We start from the raw sequence: 22,157 nt of genomic DNA, 5'->3' as shown, positions 1-22,157 counted from the left end.
GTAAGGTGAATAAGGTCAAAGGCCCATTTTGACTGAATTCAAGAGGAACATAAAGAGGTGCTTAAAGTTAAGCGCATGCTTACATGCTGTCTTGAACAGATGCTTTTTAGAAATCAGGGTCTTAAATTCGGATTTTTATTTTCCTGTAAAATCGTACAGCCCCACTTTGTACGAAGGCTCCATTCGTGAGCAGTTTGCACAGGGTTCATAAAGCTTGAATGCAAGGTTAATCAGTTCTCAGGGATGGTTATCAAATCCAATGGGAAGCTTAGACCCAGCTGCAACACATCCGACGCTCCTGTCTTTGATATGCTTGAGACATGATCCATCATTTATCACCCCTTTGCAAACCACCTATAAACAGAACCTGCATATAAAGCGTGATCAATTATTTATAGATCTATTTAACGAGAGGTCATTAAAAGCATGGATCCTGCACAACGTGAGGGGGAGGAAGGGGGGAATTTCCCCGGTTTGACTCACAGGGCTACCCAAGAAAACATCCACCTGCCCAGTAAGAACAGCGTGAGATTGAAACTGCCCATGCCACCGACCCCTCTCTCATTACCCACACTGCATTAGGAACTGAGGATGATTTTGTTTTTTTAAAGAGACGGTGCAACGTTTTTCCCCCCCTGGCAAACCGAAAAAAAAAAAAAAAACACATTAAAATCAAATCAAAGTGGGACGCTAAAAATAATCAACTTAAGAAATTAAAATAAAATAAATCAGTGAATGGAAAGGGCTAACGGGAGGAAGCGGTTTTTACTGGAGGCTCTCGGCCGAGGTCCCTGCATCCCCGTCGTGACTGCCTGTCTCAAAGCTGTGCTCCACTCCCATGATGTCCGGCTCCATCTTCCCAGTGTCGTTGATGAACGTGGTGTAGGTGTCACCTTCTGCCATCAGCAGCTTGAGCTTGGGGATCCAGCTCTTACGGACCACGCGCCGGGCATTCGTGCACATGTCGGCGGCGATGGCGTTCATCTCGCTCTCCTTGAAGTTGGGGGCGAAGTTCTGGCAGTAGACTGGGGAGCGGGGCCGAAAAAAAAGACACTTATTAGTCAGGCAGCCATGCTAGCACCCCCCGGAAAGTGTGCTGCAAGACCCCCCTCCCAGTGCCGGATCCACAGAGGACAGGAGACAGTTACAGCCCAGTTCGGGGGGCCCAGCGTAATGCCAGGATGGGGAAGCGAGGGGGTGTTAAGTAGAACAGGGCAAAACACTTCCCCCCACCCCAATGAAAAATACAACTTCAGTAACACCAAAGCGTTTTGCAAATTCACGTTCGTTTCACCTAATTGCTCATTTAGGGCAAAAGCCTAAAAAAAAATTATACAAAAAAGAATTATTTTTCGGTTTGAAAATGACTTTTCGTTTCAATGTTTCCTTCCAAGTTCAAAGAGCGTTTTAAAATGGTCAAACCAAAACATGCTGGTTTCAACGAAACAAAATGTTTCATTCCACCCAAAACTCTTTTTTTCCCAATCTTTTCATTCGCCAACAATTTCTGAAATTTTTGTTTTCACTCCCACCAGAAACTAAAATTTTTGTTCCACCCAAACTATTCATGGTTTATTTTTACTTTTTGATTCGCCAAAATTTTGAAACCTCTCCCCCCCAACTTTTCTAAATTGTCAACAAATGAAAAAATCTGTTCTTTGTCCTTCTGTAATGTTAGGAACCAACTATCGCAAAGCAACCGACAATAAACAAAAATCCCGTTTTCCAGAGTGATTAAAATAGTCTAAAAAAGTGCCGAGATCAGCTCTGGGGTATAAACGGTGGGAATTATTATTATTTTAAAAAAACAAGAAGCTTTTTAGCTTGGGCCTACGTTTTATGACTATCTCTCTGCAGCCTCTGGCCAGCAGGGGCATGATCTCAGTGATGGGAAATACCTGTCTCTGCCTTTAGTTCCCCATTCTCTACCCTACAGCCCTCCCCCCGCCCTGCCCTCCCCCCTACACACACATAATGAGTGTAATTCTCCCCCTGTGCATCTGGGGTCCTCCTCTGTGCTGTTCTGCAAAGAAGAGTCTGGCCCTTTAACAGGGGGCGGGGCCAGGATTAGCCCACCCCTTCCCCAGATGGAGAGTACAAGGGTCATGTTATGGGGAGCATGTGACTCAGAACTAGGGTGACCAGACAGCAAGTGTGGACGGGGGTGGGGGATAATAGACGCCTACAGAAGAAAGAGCCCTGAATATTGGGACTGTCCCTGTAAAATCGGGACATCTGGTCCACCCTACTCAGAACAGAGACCCCCACCCCCCACCCTGCAATGTTCAGAACCAGAGCTCCTGGAGGACTTGGCTGTGCCAGCTGGGTCTCTGGGCCTGCCCCCCGCTGGTCTCTGGACGCTCAGGCCAGGATCTCCGTAATGAGCCTGATGCAAAGGGCACGACGCTCAATGAGGAAGACGCAACGGGCTAGGCCCCAGAGCGTCACTGGGATGTGGGGCAGTACCATCTGCTGCGAGACAGGCTTTCGGACCCCGGCTCACCCCCCATGGGGCCCGGAGGATGCAGCCTTGTGGAGCCCCTGGGCCCAGCAGAATCACCCCCTGCCCCCTGCACTCACACTTCACGGCATGCAGCACCCTGCTGTCCAGCGGCTTCCGGCTGGGGTCGTTGGTGGACGAGCGGATGCCAGTACCACAGCTGTTTGCCAGAGTGTTCCTAGCCAGGGGAAAGGACGGAGAATTAGAACTAAAGACCCTCTCGCCACTGCCCTGCTCTGACCTCCAGACCCCCATCCCCTACTCAAAGGTGGGCAAAGAACCCAGGAGTCTTCGCTCCCAGTGCCCCCTGCTCTACTCCCGCCAGTTCCTTACCACAGGCTGGGGGGAACCCAGTTCTGATTCCTGGCCCCTTGTGCTCTAACCACTAGGCTCCACTCCCTTCCCGGAGCTGGGGCTCGAATCCCGGCGTCCGGACTCCCAGTGCTGCGTCAGGCCTGGCAGGGCAGGGCAGGGCACAGGAAGAGAGAGACGCAGGCCCACCCCCACAATACAGAAAGCCGAAATTCACCGATCAAAAAAGGACGCCAGAAGCCGCCTCAGAAGCACTTTGTGCCGCGTCCCCGCGCTGACATGGCAGTTCATCAGCTGTGCCCGGGTGATGTACACGTTCGTTCCTAGGCGGGGTGGGGGAAAAAAACCCATTATGACCCAGACATGTCCCTCTGACCCCTCACAAGGGGGCGCCACTAGGGAACAGCCTCGATTCCTGCCGAGCCTGCCCCTGGACCCAACAGAACGGAGCTGGAGCACGAGCCTCAATCCCCGACCTGGCAGTGACAGACAGCGGCTTCTGCGTGGCGAGGGAGGTCCTGGCGTCGGGACAACACGGAACAGGGGATGGGGCTGTAACACTGCATACTCCAGGGCACGGGAGGTTAACGACGACGGTTGGGGCCCACTGCTGTGCCCAGCACCCCATGAACCTCCATTCAGGGTCCCCTGCTATGCCAGGTGCCCTACAGACACCCCCTGGCTGAGATCAGGGTCCCCTGCTGATCCACATGCCCTATGGACCCCCTCCTCCAACCAAGATCAGGATCCCCAGCTGTGCTGGTCACCCCAAAGACCCCACCCCCAGCCGAGCTCAAGGTTCCCTGTTGTGTCAAGCACCACACAAACACCCCCCAGCCAAGATCGGGGTCCCCCCAACATTAGGGCCCTACCAAATTCACAGTCGATTTGGGTCACTTTCACGGCCACAGGATTTTTAAAACTGTAAATTTCATGGTTTCAGATACTTAAATCTGAAATTTCATGGGGTTGTAACCCTGGGGGTCCCAACTCAAAAGGAGGTCATGGGGACGGGATCACAAGACTATTGTAGGGAGGGTCGCCGTATTGCCACCCTCACTTCTGCGCATGGTGGGGGGCGGTGTCATAAATATACAGCTATGGGTAGCATAAAATCTCTCCTTTATCTGTAAAGGGTTAAGAAGCTCAGATAACCTGGCTGGCACCTGACCAAAAGGACCAATAAGGGGAGAAGATACTTTCAAATCTGTGGGGGAAGGTTTTTGTTTTATGTTTTTTCTTTGTGTTCTCTCTGGTGAGGAACCAGGGCAGGGAAAATACAACTACTAAAGCCATATCTGAACTAACATCTAAGATTACAAATTGTAAGTAATAGGAAGGAAATGCATTGGATTATCTTTTGTTTTAGCTTGTGAATTTTCCCTGTGCTAAGAGGGAGGTTTATCTCTGGTTTTTGTAACTTTGAAGTTTTGCCTAGAGGGGAATCCTCCGGGTTTTAAATCTTATTACCCTGTAAAATTACCTTCCATCCTGATTTTACAGAGGATATTTTTACTTTTTTTTTTTCTTTATAATGAAGTTCTGTTTTTTAAGAATCTGATTGGTTTTTAGTGTCCTAAAAAGCCCAGGGGTCTGGTCTGTGCTCACCTTGTTCACCTATCTCGTTGGTAGATTATTCTCAAGCCTCCCCAGGAAAGGGAGTGAAGGCTTGGGGGAATATTTTGGGGAAACAGGAACTCCAGGCGGTCCTTTTCCTGAATCTCTGTCTAACTCCCTTGGTGGTGGCAGCAGTACCCATCCAAGGACGGGGAAGGATTTGAGCTTGGGGAAGTTTTTAACCTAGGCTGGTAGAAATAAGCTTAGGGGGTCTTTCATGTGGGTCCCCACATCTGTACCCCAGAGTTCAGAGTGGGGAGGGAACCCTGACGGGGTGGGGGGGGTGTCCTCACTTTTGAGGGGGGGGAGGGAAAGGCTGGCCTTACGGCCTATACCATGGTTGGGAGGGTGACGAGCCGAAGGCCCCTCTGACCTCCGAACGCTGGGACACTGGGCCCGGAGCCAGGGAAGGGAGGGGCTGGGGTCGCCCTGGCTGAGGTGCTCCTACCGTATGGCAGGCTCCAGCTGCTGGTCCTGGCCAGGCTGGTGAGGGACGGGATTTCCTCTTCCCCTGCAGGGGCCGCTCCCGGGGTCGGGTCAGATCCATCTCCAGGAAGCTCCGCGGCTTCTGGCAGGGAGCCCAGCTCTGCAGGCAGCACCACCGCCCGCAGCAGCGCAGAAATAAGGTGTCGTGGCAGGGTATTGCCAGCTTCCACCACCCTCCTGCGCCGCCTTCAGAGCAGGGCGGCCGAAGTAAAGGTGGCAACATCGCAACCCCCTACAGTAGCCTTGTGACCCCCCCACAACCGCAGTTTGGGTTGAGACCCCCAGTTTGAGAAACACTGGCCTCCCCCGTGAAATCTGTAAGACCAGATTTCACGGGGGAGACCAGATTTCACGGTCCAGTGAATTTTTTAGGGCCCTCTCCCCAGGCTGAGATTGGAGCCCTTTGTCATGCTGGCTGCTGCATAGAGAGCTCCCGCCCCTGACCGAGCCCCCATCAGTCCAGGCCCTGCACAGACCCAGGGTGGGATGGGAAACTGAGGTACAGGGTTGGGGGAACTTGCCTGAGGTCACCCAGAGGGGCAGTGGCAGAGTTGGGAACAGAACCCAGGTCTCGTGAGCGCCAGCCCATTGGGCCTCACTGCCTCTCCTGTCACTGGCTCCCGTCTGCCAACGCACAGGAACACGTGCTCAGCTCCCGGTAAGGGAAGAACCCCACTGAGTTTGGATCAAGCCCTAAAACAGGGGCAGCACATTCACATGCTGCAATTTAATTAGCCCCCCCGCCCCCAACCCCAGACTGGTCTCTGCCTCCTTCCCCCAGTTGGCCACCCCCCCACACACACACACCTGTCACGAGCTCCAGCTTCTCCGCAGGGTCGCCCTCGTCGTACAGCTTGGGGTGACACCGGTTCCCGATCTGGTTGATGAGCTCGGCCGGCAGCGACGCCAGGTCCTGCCGCACCCGGATCCGGTTGCGAGACTCAGAGGCCACCTGGTCGGGCAGGGCTTCCACCTTCTCTGCGGCCGCTGCTGGTTGGGGCCCGGGGGAGTAGAGGGTGAACACACAGAACACAGCTCCTAGGCCTAAGCATTCAGTCTAGTGGGGTGGGAGGGGGCTAGGAGCCAGGACTCCTGGGTTCTTTACCTGGCTCTGGGAGGGCAGTGGAGTCTAGTGGTTAGAGCAGGGGGGACTGGGAGTCCGGACTCCTGGGTTCTACTTCCAGGTTTGCCGCCAACTCACTACAGCAACTAGGACCCGTGATTTTTTGTGTCAGTTTCCCTTTCCGGGAGGCGGGGACGATGGCCATTTTTAACCCCTGCACAGATGGGATCTGGAGCGCAAGGGGTTTGTCTCTCCAGCTGGAGAAGAGCGAATTCTCCCCTATTACAATGGGGACCAGCGGCCCAGCTCCTCTCTCCGGCCATGGGTCCATGTGAATTTATCCCCTGGCTAATCGCCCCCTTGCAGATGGGCTTCTCTAGCCGCTGAGTGGGATGAGCCCCGAGAAAAACCCGCAGCCTCACCAGCCTCACCACTGAGCCCTGCTTTGATAGCAACCTGGGTGTGCCTGGCCTGCTGGGAACTGGGCTGAGACTCAGCGAAACTCACGACAGAGAGGCTGAGCCTTTATCCAAGGAGAAGCCTGGAACAGCTGGAGAAACCCCAGAAAAACCATCATCTCCAGGCCTCACCCAGGTCATTGATTTAAGGTTTCTACGCCCCGATGTTACAGCTTGTCCTTGTCCTACCCCCGCCGCTGGAGTATTTCTCCTCCCCACACTCCTAGGAGGCAGGGCAGGGATCCCCAGTGTACAGATGGGAAACTGAGGCACAGAGAGACCGAGCAACATGCACACGGTCACACTGGGAACTTGTGGCGGAGCTGGGAATTGAACCCGGGTCTTCAGGGCATGAGGTATCGCCCTTACCACTGGGCCACCCTTCTTCTCGGTGGTTCTCTAAGCTCTTCCAGGCCAGACTCTCCAGCTAGTGTAGCTGGATTCACCGTGCAATGAAAACAAGTCCTTGTCCTCGCCTGCCCATAACCCTGACAGCAAACATGCCACACCCAGCAGCAGAGAAGCCCCGCCCCATCCCTCAGCCACTCCCCAAAGGGGTGGAGCAATAAAAGTCCCTCCTCTTCCCCCAGCCACTGCTGTAGGGAGAGAGCATTATAAGCTCCACCCCTTCCTCTCTCCCTGTGCCATGCCCCCAAGGGGGCAGAGCACTAGCTCTCCTCCCCTTTCCCAAGCCCCTCCCCAAGGGGTGGGGCATTAGGGCCCAAGCCCCTCCCCCAAGGGGTGGGGCATGAAAGGCCCCTCCCCACCCAGCCACTCTCACCTGTCTGCCCTACATTCATCATGCTGTACATCGTGTACATGTTGCAGATCTGCCGGTACTGCTCATCGGAGCCTTCCTCGGCCGCATCCTCCTCTTCGTCCTCCTCGTTGTGATAAGAGCTCGGGCTGTCGCTCGTGTAGGCGCTGGACGTGCCGGGGCTGGTCTGGTCGGACGTGCTGGGCCCGCTCACCACACTGGGCCCGCTGCCGCCCCCGCCCCCTGCTGCTGCTTGCGCCCCCTGCTGCTGCTGCCGGTTGCCTCCGAGGTCCTGCGTGGAGAACTTGGCCATTTTGCGGCTCCCGTTGTTGCCTCCTCCCCCGCCTCCCCCGCCTCCGCCCTCCTTCTGGCCGTTGTCCCAGAGCCGCTTGACCACGAAAGTGCACTGGACGGAGTCCGACTCCTGCTGCTCTGTCTTGACGCGGGACACCAGGGGCAAGGGGGTGTTACAGGAGGGCCAGGTGGAGGTCTGGGCCACGGGGCTCTGGGGCTCGGAGGAAGGGGTCTCCTCGGCGTGCAGGCCCTGGGAGTCGCAGCTGGGGGAGCTGACCTTTAGGAAGAACTCAGTCCCTTTCTCCATGATCTCCTGGATCTGGAGGAAGCCGGCCGTGTACATCAGCAGGAACTGGTCTCCCACATTCATGCTCAGCCGGCCCGTGTAGCAGAAGCTGAGGATCTGCTGGAAGGACTGGGGCTGCACAGCCGCCGGCAGCTCCACCACCGCGCTCTTGCTGTTGTTGAAAAGGTCCCGGAAGTAGGAGCTGCTGGCCGCCAGGACGGCCCGGTGAGCCTTGAAGGCGTGGCCTTTCACCACCACCGAGACGTCGCAGTACAGCCCCTGAAGGCGCTGCTCGTTCAGGCACTCCAGGATGCTGTTGCCGAAGTTGGGGATCTCCATCTGCAGAGTCTGCGCCATAGTCGTCTCCTCCTGGCTTGGGGTGGGGGTGGGGAGGCGGTGGGGGGTCTGCTGGAGACAGAGAGGAGGGGAAAGACACGTGGGGGGGGGAGAGGAGGAGACGGATGGATGGATACGTGTGACCAGGGGTGGGCATGCACCACGATGGACGGACGGGTGGGTATGGATGCACGGGGACCACAATAAGATACATCAGATGCATGGTGATGGACAGATAGGTATGGATGATAGCAGGTGGAGACAGACAGGTGGGTGGGTAGGTATGACGACAGAGACAGACCGATGGGGTAGATGGATGCAGACATGGAGAGGGGAGAAGAGAAGACAAGAGGAAGGCAAACAGGGAGAGCAAGAGAGGAGTGAATGGGGGGAAGAGAACCAGAGGTGGAGAGACATGCGAAGACACAGGCAAGACATGGAAGCAGGGGTGGGGGGAATGATAAAAGGGAGCAGGGGGCGGGGATATAAAAAGGAAAGTGCGTTAGCTATTTGCCTGGCTGTGGCGGAGCGGCCCTATCCCATCAGCCAGGTTCACATTAAGATCTTTATGATGCTGCTGCGGGGGGCCCGCGTTGTACCTAAACCCCAGGGAATGACACCCGCAGTGGGGTCCAGCGGAAGGGGTTGAACCTGACACCTCTGGATCCCACAGCTGGAGTCCCTCCTGAGCTAAAAAAGAAGCCCATTCGCTCAGAGGCTAATAAAACCCGATCTGTGTCCATAGGATACTTTCACAGACCCCCCCAAGGCCAGAAGCGACCATTGTGATCTGTAGAACTCAGGCCAGAGAACATCCCCGAAAGAATTCCTAAAGCAGAGCTTTTAGAAACAGACCCAGTCCTGGCTGGAAAATGATCAGCGACGGAGAAGCTGTCGGTACCTTGTTCCAGTGGTTACTCTCAGCATGAAAAATGCTCACCTTGTTTCCAGTCTGAATGTGTCCAGCTTCAACTTCCAGCCAGTGGATTGTGTTAGGCCTGCCTCCGCTGGACAGAAGAGCCCGTTACTCCCCAAGTAGATACTCAGACTGTGATCAAGTCACCCCTTAACCTTCTCTCTAATAAGCTAAATGGACTGAGCTCCTGGAGGCAGGTTTTCTAATCTTTTAGATCCTTCTCGTGACTCTTCTCTGACCCCTCTTCAATTTATCAACATCCTTCTTGAATTGTAGGCACCAGAACTGGGCACAGGATTCCAGCTGCGGTTGCCCCAGTGCCGAATGCAGAGGGAAAATCACCTCTCCCTACTCCACATTCCCGTTTATACATCCCCAGACCCCACTAGCTGTTTTGGCCCCAGCATAATGCTGGGAGCTCCTGCTCAGCTGATTATCCACCACCACCAAATCATTTTCAGAGTCCCTGCTTCCCAGGAGAGAGCCCCCCTGCCTGGAAGCACAGCCGACGCTCTTCGTTCCGAGCCGGATACATTTACAGTTAGCTGTATTAAAACATAGTGTTTGCTTGCGCCCAGTTTACCAAAGGATCCAGATCGCTCTGTGTCAGTGACCCGTCATCTTCATTGTTTACCCGTCCCCCAATCGGTGAGAACTGCAATACCTCACCTCTCCCAAACCGTAACGGTTTTATCTTCATAACCTGGCCGGGAGGTAGGGCGGTGCTATTCTCCCCATTGTACAGATGGGAAAACTGAGCCGCAAAGAAGCCCAAGGTCACACAGGGAGTCTGTGGCAGAGCAGGGAACTGAACCCAGGTCTCCCAAGTCCCAGGCTGGTGTCCCACCCAGTAGAAATCCTGACACTTCCAGGGGAGCAAACCTCGGACCCCTGCATCTTAAAGCCTTTGCTACCTCTGCTAGAAGACTCAGCTCTGTCCTCCAAGGCTGGTCCAGGCTCATCAATCTCTAAGTGGCCCCGTCACCACTCCAAGGGGACAGAGCAGCACACCTCATGGGCGTGGTGTGCACGTCCAATCCCTCTTTGACTCTTGCCAAGTTTTTGGCCTCCACGCCATCCTGTAGCAGCGAGTTCCACAGGGTAATGATATGTTGTAAGGACGAGTATTTCCTTTGATCCATTTTGTAATGGTTTCAAAGACACAGCGCGCCCATGTGTGCATGCAAGCTCCTAGCCACACAGCCATCTTTTCTCCACACGCTGGCTAACAAGGCAGGAAATCAGAGCCACGCTCAATTCCACGCTCCCATCCCGTCACTGAGACTTGCCACGCCTAGCAAATCGCTATGGAACGAAGCTGGGGGGAGGGTTAATTTATTTGTGATTAGCAGAGCAATTTGCTAGACTTTTTTTTTTTTAGCTAACTGATTTTTTTTAAAAATCCCAAGAGAACAGGAGAGACTCCACCTGCCTCTGACTCACAGGGCGCCCACCCTGGGTCTGGATTGGAGCCAGCACCCCCCAGAGAAGAAAGAGGCAGTGTCCCATTTCCTGGCCCCCTGAACCAACCGCTCCCCTAAGCTGGGGCTGGATGAAAGCTGGCACCCCATAAAGGGGAAAGGGGCTGAATCCCATTCCCTCCTGCCCCTGAGCCAGCCAGTCCCCTAACCGGGGCTGGATCAGAGAGGACCCCCCGCGGAAGGGAAAGGCCCCATACTCCTTTCCCTAACTGGCCCCCGTGCATTGTACGTCTTTTATGGGAGTGGGGGAGGAGAGATGCAGTGAGCAACGCAGGTCTATCCCACACTATTTCCATCTGTGGCAGACACTGACACCAGGGGGGAAAACCGTAAAGCGAGCGAGCGGGGAGCAAACACTGGCTGAACTAGCCATGCAGGGATGCAAAGCAGGAGCGCGGAAAGGTAACCAAGTGAACAGAGTATTGACTTATCCACCACGTGGTGTGCTTGTCTCCACAGACGCTACTGCTGGGAGCCGGGGATGGGCATGTGCTGATCCGAGCGCCCCATCGGCATCTCCCCAACCCTGGGGCGGGGAGAAAACCAAGGCCCCTGTGGCTTTGTTGTCTCATCATCCCCAAGCCCTGATAAGCCGGCCTTCTCTCCAGCCCTGGATTTAGCCATTTCAAGAAAGCCCAGCCACTGTGGGTACACCTAGTGTGTGGGGGGCATCCCACACCCAATTTTACATGGGGGGGGGGGGCGCGGAAGGACGGCGAAGGTACAGGCAGGAGAAGGGATTTGCCTAAAGCTGCAGAGTGAATCAGTGGTGGAGCTGTAGAGAGAACCCAGGAGTCCTGGCTTTTAACTCCCCGCTCTACTCACTAGGCACCACTCCCCTCCTACAGCTGGGGATAGAATCCAGGAGTTCTAGCTTCTAGCCCCGACCCCCACTGCTCCAAACACTAGACACCACTGCCCCCTTAGAGCTAGGCACAGAACCCAGGAGTCCTGGCTTCCTGCCCCTCCTCCCCCATTCTAACAGAACAGAATCCTCCACTCCCTGCCATCCCAGCCTTGTTCCTTGGTAGCTGCCACGGAATTCCACCTCGTCGGCAGCACTTTGTCATAAATGCAAAACTACAATCCCGAGCTCTCGTCTAGCACGTCTCACAAACAGATCTCAAAGAAGGTCACTGTCATCCTTGTTTCACTGATGGAGAAACCGAGGCACAGAGTGGGGTGAGTGACTCGCCCAAGGGCCCCCAGCAGGCCAGTGGCAGAGCTAGGAATAGAACCCAGGCCTCCCGAAACCACTAGGCCGCACTGGGCTGGGCACGGTACAAACGCAGAACAAGATGACAGTCCCACTCTCAAGCAGCTCATGCCCCGTCATAAACTTATTCGTTCTCTGCCAGAATTCTGAATGCAAACCTTTCTGGGCAAAGGCACCATCATCACAAGAGCAAGGGCAAGTTTTTCCTCCGCCTTATTCTGCAGGCTACTTATAAGATTCCGTCTAAAAAAAGAGAAGCAAAAGGAAGGTCTTGTGGTGAAGATAACAGACCGGGACTCGGGGACCTGGGCTCTGGCATCGCTCGGCCTTGTCTACTTGGAAAACTTGAACTGGTTTAACTCGCTTTTTTGTTTTTTCTTTAAAGACCCAGGGAACCCCTGCACGGATGATCTGATTTCAGTCGAGTTTAAATCTGTCTCTAACCGACTTGAACCAGCCCCAGAGAAGCCGCTTTTACACCAAAACCGGAGCGCCCCTTGGCAGCACTTTCACCCCAAGTGGCTTACGTTCACACCTTCGCTTCAAAACCAGCACAACTTTTCCATGCAGACAAGTCACTTCACATTTCTGGGACACAGTCCCCTCAGTGATAAACCCGAGGGACCGATCCTGCTTTTGTCCCTTTATTTATAGGGCAGCAGGGTTTAAGACCAGGAGGGACCATTAAATCCTCTAGCCTGACCTACTGTAGGCCCAAGATCTTCAGTTTCACCCATTTACCCCTGTGCTGAGCCCAGCAGCTGTCTTTGGCTACAGCAGAGGCACCAGGATGGATCTGGTGACTTCGCAAGATGTAGATTCCACCTCCTGGAGGTTTGTCCCAATGGTGAATCTCCCTGAGCCTTATTTCCAATCTAAATCCCTCTGGCTAGACTGAAAGCTCATTGGGGCAGGGCCAGTCCCTCACCCTCTGTGTGTGCAGCGCCTGGCATGATGGGTCCCAGCTTTCGGCTGGAGTGGGGTCTGTGCAGTGCCTGGCATGATGCAGCCCCCCATGCAAGACCCAGCATGAAGGGACCCCCCAATCTCAGACGGAGGATGGTCTATGCAGGGCCCGGATCCCTGCGGCGGGCGGGTATCTGTGCAGGTCCTGGCATGATGGAGCATCCAATCTCAGCTGGGGGGTGGGGTGGGGGGGGCGTCCTGTGCAGGGCCCGGCATGAGAGGGCCCCCAATCTCAGTTGGAGGGGTGCACGACACAAGCAGGCCCCAATTTCGCCCAGCACAAGCATCCTACAGAGACAAGGTGATCTTTAGGTGAAATCCTAGCCCAGGACAAGTTATCCTACAGCCCAAACTTTGCTAAGCAACACAGCAAAAGAATAAGACCACGGTCTTCTCAGCCCTGTTCCCCCGACCATCATCTTACCCAAAGGCCAGCCCCTACCCATCAGAGCTGGCTGACCCTCTGCCCTGATCCCACATACACAGCTCCAACTCTGAGCCACACTGGCTCTTAGCTTTGGAGACCTCTGTGGAGTCTGGCTCAGCCCAGCTCCCACCCATCCCACAGGTTGGCTGGTGCTGGATCAGCTGTCTCTAAGACTCTATGTAGCCCCAGCGCAAGACTAGCAACCTAACCTGCCTCTGTGTCTCAGGGACCCGCCTCTGGCGGGGAAGGGAATTTACTTGTTGTCCCTTCAATCCCACTGACTGCAGCAGCCAAGGAAGGAACAAGACTGAGACCTGACAACTCGTTCCACCTAAGGGGCCGCCTGCCAGATCGGGGTGGCTTTCCGCCTCCCCCAGTCCAGGGAAGATTAATACCTTCAGCCCAACCAGCCCCCCACGGTCCCAACCTCTCTCTCCACCCACTCCTGCATGCTCACCACCTGGTTCAGACACCTGATACCCCCAAATCGCAGGAGGAAGGGGTAGGGTAACCGTCAGATCAGAGGGAGCCTTTCACATCAAACTCAGGGACATTGACAGACAGGCTGGGGAAGCAGAGACAGTGGTTCCCTTGAGAAAAAACCCCCTGCACTCGCTATTGATTTGCATTAGAGCCCCTGACCCGCATCCTTGACCCAAAGATCTTTTAGCCTCAATCCACTAAGCACAGACACGATGGCATGCTACCATCTCTGCCTCTCCTGGGAGGGAGAGAGATGCCACAGACTCTTTAGTGGGGGATCCCCTCTGCCAACCCCACTCCAAGCGAGGGGAACCCCCTGGTAGGCAGAGCCCCAGGGCCCCAGATTCCTAGGGAAACTGAGGCACGCAGTGATGTGAGAACAGACCCAAAGTCTTGCCCCAGACAGTGGACTCCCCCACAAGGCTGCCTCTGTGCCTTGGGTTTTGGAACCTGGGTGACATTGCGTTTTTAAAGTCACAGCAGCCCGGAAGGGTCACTCTTTTTGCCCGCGATCCACCAGAGAAATCGACTGCCTTGACCTATTTGCAAGCGACAGAGAGGAGGGCAGCAGATGAGCCGGCTTTCCCAGCAGCTGGCACGTATAAGAACGAGACACCAGCAGGTTAGAGCACTTAACAGAACCTCCGATCCTGCAGAAAAGGAAATCAGTTTAAAGGTGCAGTCCCACTGCATGTGCAGCAGGATCTAGCAGGGGCTCGGGACACCTGGGTTCTGTTCTCCACCAAAGACCTGGAGTAAGTCATCCTCTGGCCTCAGTTTCCCCTTCTCCCACTTGTTCACTTAGACTGTAAGTCTGTTGGGACAGCGACTTGCTCTTATAATGTATCTGCAGCACCTGGTGCAGCGGGCACCTGATCTCACCTGCGGCCTCTAGGTGCTACCCGCACACGCCTAATAAGGGTCGAATCCTGCGTTACTGGAGTCCATGGTGCAGGCTCAAGGGATAAGGAGGGGCAGTCCCTGTCCCAAAGAGCCTCCTCACTCTCCTTTACTTTTGACATTTATCTCAGCAGGGCAGGGAGAAAGTTCTTTGTCAGTTTCATCTTCCCTGGTCTGAAATCAAGGAGGTTTGAGAGTCCTGTTTTGGTTTTTTTAGATTGATTTTTAAAACCCATTTAAATCAAAAAGTTTTTCTACCCATAGGAAGTTCTGTAAAACCATTACAAACCCTGACTTCTGGGCCTGTTTATTGTAGACAGTGACAGACTCCGGAAGCCCTAGAGTGATGGTTAAGGGGTGACTTGATCACAGTCTTTAAGTACCTACCTGGGGAACAAAATACTGATCATAGAGGGCTCTTCAGTCTAGCAGACAACGGTCTAGTAAGAGCTAGTGGCTGGAAGTTGAAGCTAGACAAATAAGACACAAATTTTTAAGAGGGACAACTTACTAAGGGCTACTGTGGATTTGCCATCACTGGCCATTTTTAAATCAAGTTTGGATGTTTTTCCAAGAAATCTGCTCTACTTGAAACCAGAATTAATTCAGGAAAATCCCACAGCCTGTGTATTATACAGGAGATCACACTAGCTGATCACAGTGCTCCCTTCTGGCTTTATAATCTATGAAGAAAATGTAACGATTCTACCTTTAATTTGACTCTCAATAATAAACACCTGATGCTTATTTCTTCCAAGGTTTCACAGTACTCTGCACATGATCATTAACCAGCCTCCACATGGAACCCACACTCCTTCACCCGAGGATGAGTCAGTATCATTATCCCCATTGTATTGATGGGGAAATTGAGGCACAGAAAGGCGAGGTGACTTGCCAGAGGTCACCCAGCCAATCAATGGCGGAGCTTGGAATCTAGAAGCGCTGGTTTCCAGCATCTCCAGCTCTCACTTCCAGACCACAATCTGTGCCAAAGACAGGAATAAGAACGGAGGAGTCCTGGCTTCTACCTTCCTACCCTAACCACTAGATTACAGACACTAGACCTTACTCTCCACCCACCTGGGAACAGAACCCAGGAGTCCTGATTTTCAGTCCTCCATCCTGACACCGATTTACAGGTACCTCCATACTATGGAGCCACAAGGCGCACAACATGAGGGCATCGCCAACCTCACCTCCAACTAATGAGAACAGTTGCCCCCAGTTTGAGATTCAGGAATTTTGGTGGGAGTCAGGACTCCTGGGTTCTATTCCCAACTCCGCCACTGACCTGCTGGGTGACCTCAGGCAAGTCCTTCCCCCACTCTGTGATTCAATTTCCCTTCCCACCTGTGGCTGTGCAGTGTCCAGTGAAGTGGGGTCCCTTGATCTCAGCTGTGGGGGACAGCGCCCGGCGCAGTGGGGGCCCACTGATCTCGGCTGGGGCCTTTAGGAGCTCTTGCAATACAAGTTACTATCATCCAGTGGGAGAAAATAGAACGGCTTTGCCTGATCTGCACCCCCTACAAGCCCTCTTGGTTTTTCTGGGGGCCCCAAGATACCAGATCGGGGCACATTGTGAAGCATGTTTCACACAGGCCACAAGAATAAGACCTGTCTCTAGCTTCCCTAGGCTGTTTTCAGACCTACCCACACAGCCACCCACTGCTGCATGTTTAATATCAAGTATTCAACTCCAGCTCTGTCAGAAGCATCAGAGGAATAAGCTGCCCGTCAGCTGGATCCTTCCCCACCCGATCCAGCACCTACTCCTGCCACTCTCACAGATCAGCCTCCTTCGCTGCCCGGGGACCCAGAAAGCCGCATGCCTGGCTCCTGCTGGGATCACAACCCCGACAGTTCTGTTCAGGCTTAAACTCAGCGCTCCCCAAGAAGGCATCGTAACTCATTGACCTCTGTCCTAGGATCTCAATCACCCTCCCATCCAGAGCCAGGAGCAGAGCCCAGGAATCATGGCTTCAAGTCCACTACACCCCACTCCTGGAGCTGGGAGTAACCCCATGCATCCCGACTCCCAGCCGCCTGCTCCGTCCACTAGACTCCACCCCACTTCAGCACTGGGACGAGAACTCAAGAGTCACAGTTCCCAGCACTGTGCTCTAACTATTAGACCACACTGCCTCCCCAGTGCTGTGACAGAGCCCCGAGTTGCTTAGTGATAGTGGCGTAGATTGGACGCTCCACTATACGGTCACAGAGGCAGCCCTCAGACCCAACTCCCGCACGAGGTCTTGACAAGGAGGCAACACTGAGATGCAGGGATCGGGCAGTGGACTGGGGATCTGGAGATCAGCGTTCCATTCCCAGCTCTGCCACTGACTCTGGGCAACCCATTTCTCTGCTCTGTGCCTCAGTTTCCCCTCCCACACAATGTCTATTTAGATTGCAGGCTACTTGGGGCAGGGACTCTCTCGCACCCTGTATCTGTGTAGCACCCAGTACTATCTATTTTAGGTACTTATATGGCCTCCCATTACCAGTATCTGAGCACCTCACTACCCTTACTACATTTATTCTCACCCCTGTGAGGCAGGGCTGAGCTATTATTCCCATTTTACAAATGGGGAAACTGAGGCACAGAGCGAGTATGGGATTTGGAGATCTCTCATGGAGTATGCAGCAGAGGAGGGAATTGCATCCGTATCTCCTAAGTCCTAGGCAAGTGGCCTGACCTATAAGGGGCTGGAGTCTGTGTACCTCAGTGGTAGCCCATATACATAATCCAGCTTGCTACCACTCTGTTTCAACATAGTTGTAACTAACTGGATGCTGATCCTGCCAGGACCGTGGACTGAGCTACACAGAAAAGGTCCAGGGATGAGGTTCAAGCTTAAAAAACAGGATTTATGCACAAGACACAGATACCACAACCTTTCCCCCCCAAATCCATAAAGAACTGCAACCCCCAAATTGCAACCCAATCAAAAACGTATTGAAAAAAATATACAATCTCCAAATAGAAACAGCAACCCAAACAAAACAACGTATTAAAATATATGTGTAATCCAAGCCTGAACACCGCAACCTAAACAAATGGAATAAAAGTGAAATACAACCCAAACAAAACAATGCACTTATTATATACACACACACACAACCTGAAACTTGCAACCCAAAGAAACAGAAAAGGGGAACATGCAACACAACACGTGTGTTATTATACACACTCTCTACATAAACCAGAAACCTGTGACCCAAACACATAGCAAAAGAAAAAAAAAATTAAATTAAATTAAATCAAATGCAACCCAAACCAGACAGCTCAACCTGCCCCCGCCCCCTTCAAAATGTAAATAAATAAAAATGTAAACAATTTGCAACAGAAACAAATTGTAAAGCTTTTTCGGTGAAGTGAAGAAATCCTCGCTACACCCTCACCTCAACCCACTCTGGGGTTGTTCCAGTTTCCCGAGCCACAGAGTTGATCCAGGAAAAACTTCCTGGTTTTTTGTTTGGTGGGATTTTTATTTATTTTTTACAGGGGGAGATCACCCCTTTATCCCTCCCTCCCCTTGGCCAAACACCACTAACTCCCAACATATGACAAGGAGAAGGGCAGTCTGCCGCCCCCCCGCCCGCCCGCCCACACACACACACACACCCTCCCGGCCTTGCTACCCCCAAATTCCCAAGTAGCTGAAGTTGACTTTAGGCTGGTGGCTTTCGGCCCTTCCCTTGCAGCTGAGTGGGCAAGAAGCAAGATAACGAAACAAAAGCCCATCTAGGCACAGGGGGCTGCTAGGATGGGAAGACCCCAACTACAGCTTGAAGACCCCATAAGAACTGCTGTAGCTCACGAAAGCTTATGCTCAAATAAATTGGTTAGTCTCTAAGGTGCCACAAGTCCTCCTTTTCTTTTTGCAATAGAAGGGTTTCTCCACCCAGGAGCCTGATCCATTGGGGAGATTCATCCTTGACCCCACCCCCTCACTTCTACCCAGAAGGGGGTGCATAGGGGGAGGCCTCACCAGAGTTTATTGTGGGGGGTGGTGATTCTCTTCCCATGGGGGGGGGGGAAGGTCCCCTAACGTGGAGGAGATTGGGAGGGTCTAGGAGGAGAGTGGGGGGCAGCTAGAGAACTCCCCAGGGGGCAGAAAGTTTCCTGAAGGCACTGTGGGGTGAGCAGGGAAGCCTCTGGGGGAGAGGCGGGACCTGGAGAAAGGCCTAGCCCCCTCCAGACCACCCAGGGGAAGGGGTGAGTCAGATGGGGGGACTGCAGCAGAGGGAGGCATAGCCAGTCCCCTCAGCATCAGGGAACTGAGATAAGGGACTGCAGCAGAGGGGGAGCAGAGCAGGTCCCCCCAGGATCAGGGGGTTACAGTGGAAGAGTCAGATGGGGGGACTGCAGCAGAAGGGAGGCGGATCAGAGGATGCAGGGGGGTCAGGTGGGGGCTGAAGCAGAGGGGGGCTGAGCAGGTTCCCCCAGGATCAGGGACTCTGCGGGGGGCCAGGGGGGGCTGCAGCAGGAGGGAAGCAGCTCCCCCCAGAATCAGGGGGTGCAGTGGGGGTCAGGCTGGGGGGTAGAGCAGGTCCCCCAGGATCAGGGGGTGCAGTGAGGGGTGCAGCTGAGGGGGGCGGAGCGGGTCCCCCCAGGATCAGGGGGTGCAGTGGGGGTCAGGCTGGGCGGCAGAGCAGGTCCCCCCAGGATCCGGGGGGCCAGTGGGGGGTGCAGCTGAGGGGGGCGGAGCGGGTCCCCCCGGGATCCAGGGGGGCAATGGGGGGTGCAGCTGAGGGGGGCGGAGCGGGTCCCCCCGGAATCCGGGGAGGCAGTGGGGGGTGCAGCTGAGGGGGGCGGAGCGGGTCCCCCCGGAATCCGGGGAGGCAGTGGGGGGTGCAGCTGAGGGGGGCGGAGCGGGTCCCCCCGGGATCCGGGGGGGCAGTGGGGGGTGCAGCTGAGGGGGGCGGAGCGGGTCCCCCCGGGATCCGGGGGGGCAGTGGGGGGTGCAGCTGAGGGGGGCGGAGCGGGTCCCCCCGGGATCCGGGGGACCAGTGGGGGGTGCAGCTGAGGGGGGCGGAGCGGGTCCCCCCGGGATCCGGGGGACCAGTGGGGGGTGCAGCTGAGGGGGGCGGAGCGGGTCCCCCCGGGATCCGGGGGACCAGTGGGGGGTGCAGCTGAGGGGGGCGGAGCGGGTCCCCCCGGGATCCGGGGGACCAGTGGGGGGTGCAGCTGAGGGGGGCGGAGCGGGTCCCCCCGGGATCCGGGGGGGCAATGGGGGGTGCAGCTGAGGGGGGCGGAGCGGGTCCCCCCGGGATCCGGGGGGGCAGTGGGGGGTGCAGCTGAGGGGGGCGGAGCGGGTCCCCCCGGGATCCGGGGGGGCAGTGGGGGGTGCAGCTGAGGGGGGCGGAGCGGGTCCCCCCGGGATCCGGGGGGGCAGGGGGGGTGCAGCTGAGGGGGGCGGAGCGGGTCCCCCGGGATCCGGGGGGCAGTGGGGGTGCGCGGGGGGCAGTGGGGGGTGCAGCTGAGGGGGGCGGAGCGGGGTCCACCCGGGATCCGGGGGGGCAGTGGGGGGTGCAGCTGAGGGGGGCGGAGCGGGTCCCCCCGGGATCCGGGGGGGCAGGGGGGGTGCAGCTGAGGGGGCGGAGCGGGTCCCCCCGGGATCCGGGGGGGCAGGGGGGGGGCAGCTGAGGGGGGCGGAGCGGGTCCCCCCGGGATCCGGGGGGGCAGGGGGGGTGCAGCTGAGGGGGGCGGAGCGGGTCCCCCCGGGATCCGGGGGGGCAGGGGGGGTGCAGCTGAGGGGGGCGGAGCGGGTCCCCCCGGGATCCGGGGGGCAGGGGGGGGTGCAGCTGAGGGGGGCGGAGCGGGTCCCCCCGGGATCCGGGGGGGCAGGGGGGGGTGCAGCTGAGGGGGGCGGAGCGGGTCCCCCCGGGATCCGGGGGGGCAGTGGGGGGTGCAGCTGAGGGGGGCGGAGCGGGTCCCTCCGGGATCCGGGGGGGCAGTGGGGGGTGCAGCTGAGGGGGGCGGAGCGGGTCCCCCCGGGATCCGGGGGGGCAGTGGGGGGTGCAGCTGAGGGGGGCGGAGCGGGTCCCCCCGGGATCCGGGGGGGCAGTGGGGGGTGCAGCTGAGGGGGGCGGAGCGGGTCCCCCCGGGATCCGGGGGCGCGGGGGGCCCCGCCCCGGGCGCGGGCCGGCTCCCACCTGTGCACAGGGGCGGTCTCCGCGCAGGGCTCAGCTCGCCCTGGCCTCGCGGCAGCAGCAGCCATTCATTGCCAGCCAGGCCGGCTCAGCCGAGGGCCGAGCGCTCCGATGCGGCAGCGGCCGCCGCCAGCCGGGCCTCCCCTTGCATCAGGCGCACACACGCCCAGGCGCGGCTAGCTGAGCCCTGAGCTGGCTGCTCCCTGCTGGGCCCAGGGGCGGCCCAGGGGAGCAGGGCCCCTTCCCCCATCTCCTGGGGGGGCAGGAAAATGCCTCTGGGTGAACTTGCCAGCCAGGCTTTGGGCTTATCCTTGAGGAGGGGGTTGCAGAGAGGGAGAGAGATGGGGTGCATGGGAAGAGTAATAGAATCATATGAATCTATTGCATATACACACAGAATAGTAGAATCACAGAATTATTCTATGTGGCACCTTAGAGACTAACCAATTTATTTGAGCATGAGCTTTCGTGAGCTACAGCTCACTTCATCAGATGCATTCAGTGGACTGCACTGAATGCATCCGATGAAGTGGGTCCACTGAATGCATCCGATGAAGTGAGCTGTAGCTCACGAAAGCTTATGCTCAAATAAATTAGTTAGTCTCTAAGATGCCACAAGTCCTCCTGTTCTTTTTGTGAATACAGACAAAAGCGGCTGCTACTCTGAAACCAGAATTATTCTATGCAACTTCTCTGCAGTAAACTTTTTTACATACTATAAAGCCATATATATACACACTGAATTTCATGTCCTAGCACTAAATATATAAACATATATGTATATAAAGTCATAATATGATATTATAATGATTGTATAATTTTAACACAGCACCAATATACAGATAAAGTTAAGTGCAGAAAAATCGTGTGTATATATAGATAAGAATAATAGAATCATGATTGTATTATACATATATAATTTCTCTGCACTAAACTTATTTTCATATTTATATATACATGCTAAATCTAATGTCCTACCATTACATTTATATATATATATATATAATGATATTTTAATCATATGACTTCATATACATGTTTGTTTTAGCACAGCAATATACATATAAAAAGTTTTGTACACAGAAATAATATATGTAGCTATCTATCAAAATAATAGAATCATACATATATTTTCTTTGCACTAAATTTATGCATGTACTTCTCTGCATTAAATTTTTTCCTTCCCTTTATATATCTCAGTGTAAACTTACATATATATATATGTATATATTACATTTAGTATCCTAGCACTAAACTGATATATATATGTAATTTTTATAAACCAATATATATAACGTGATGATATATCATAAACATATATATGTGTATAAAGTCAATGTATTTTATTATAATTATATACCATTTTATATTTGGTGCAGATAAATCCTATGAAATGGGAGGGTCAGACTCAACAGCTCTATAGGAGAGGCAGGTACCATGCTTAGGAAGTTTGGATCCAGAAGCAAAATGCATCTGCAAAAAAAAAAAAAAAAAGTTGGGAGAGGG

General features: G+C 54.8%; 1 protein-coding gene across 3 annotated transcripts; it reads right to left on the bottom strand.

The window, feature by feature from the left end:
- Positions 1–746: 746 nt before the first annotated feature.
- On the bottom strand, positions 747–20,745 carry NACC1 (nucleus accumbens associated 1). Of its 3 annotated transcripts, none has more exons than XM_084610836.1 (6): positions 20,655–20,745; positions 7,218–8,181; positions 5,723–5,905; positions 3,030–3,135; positions 2,581–2,678; positions 747–1,025 (listed from the first exon to the last, which is right to left on the bottom strand). In XM_084610836.1, the coding sequence occupies exons 2-6, from the start codon at positions 8,128–8,130 to the stop codon at positions 766–768; spliced, it is 1,560 nt and encodes a 519-aa protein (XP_084466962.1). In that variant the 5' UTR covers positions 8,131–8,181; positions 20,655–20,745; the 3' UTR covers positions 747–765. The 3 variants fall into 3 exon arrangements, with proteins under 3 accessions (XP_084466962.1, XP_084466964.1, XP_084466963.1); XM_084610838.1 differs by having other exon boundaries at positions 5,723–5,902; XM_084610837.1 differs by having other exon boundaries at positions 7,218–8,178; positions 20,655–20,735.
- Positions 20,746–22,157: the final 1,412 nt, after the last annotated feature.

The sequence above is a fragment of the Lepidochelys olivacea genome, assembly GCF_965140295.1.
Source record: "Lepidochelys olivacea isolate rLepOli2 genome assembly, chromosome: 20".
Taxonomy (NCBI): Eukaryota; Metazoa; Chordata; order Testudines; family Cheloniidae; genus Lepidochelys; species Lepidochelys olivacea.
Note: the sequence above shows the minus strand (reverse complement) of the source record. Positions and strands in the feature narration are given on the sequence as shown.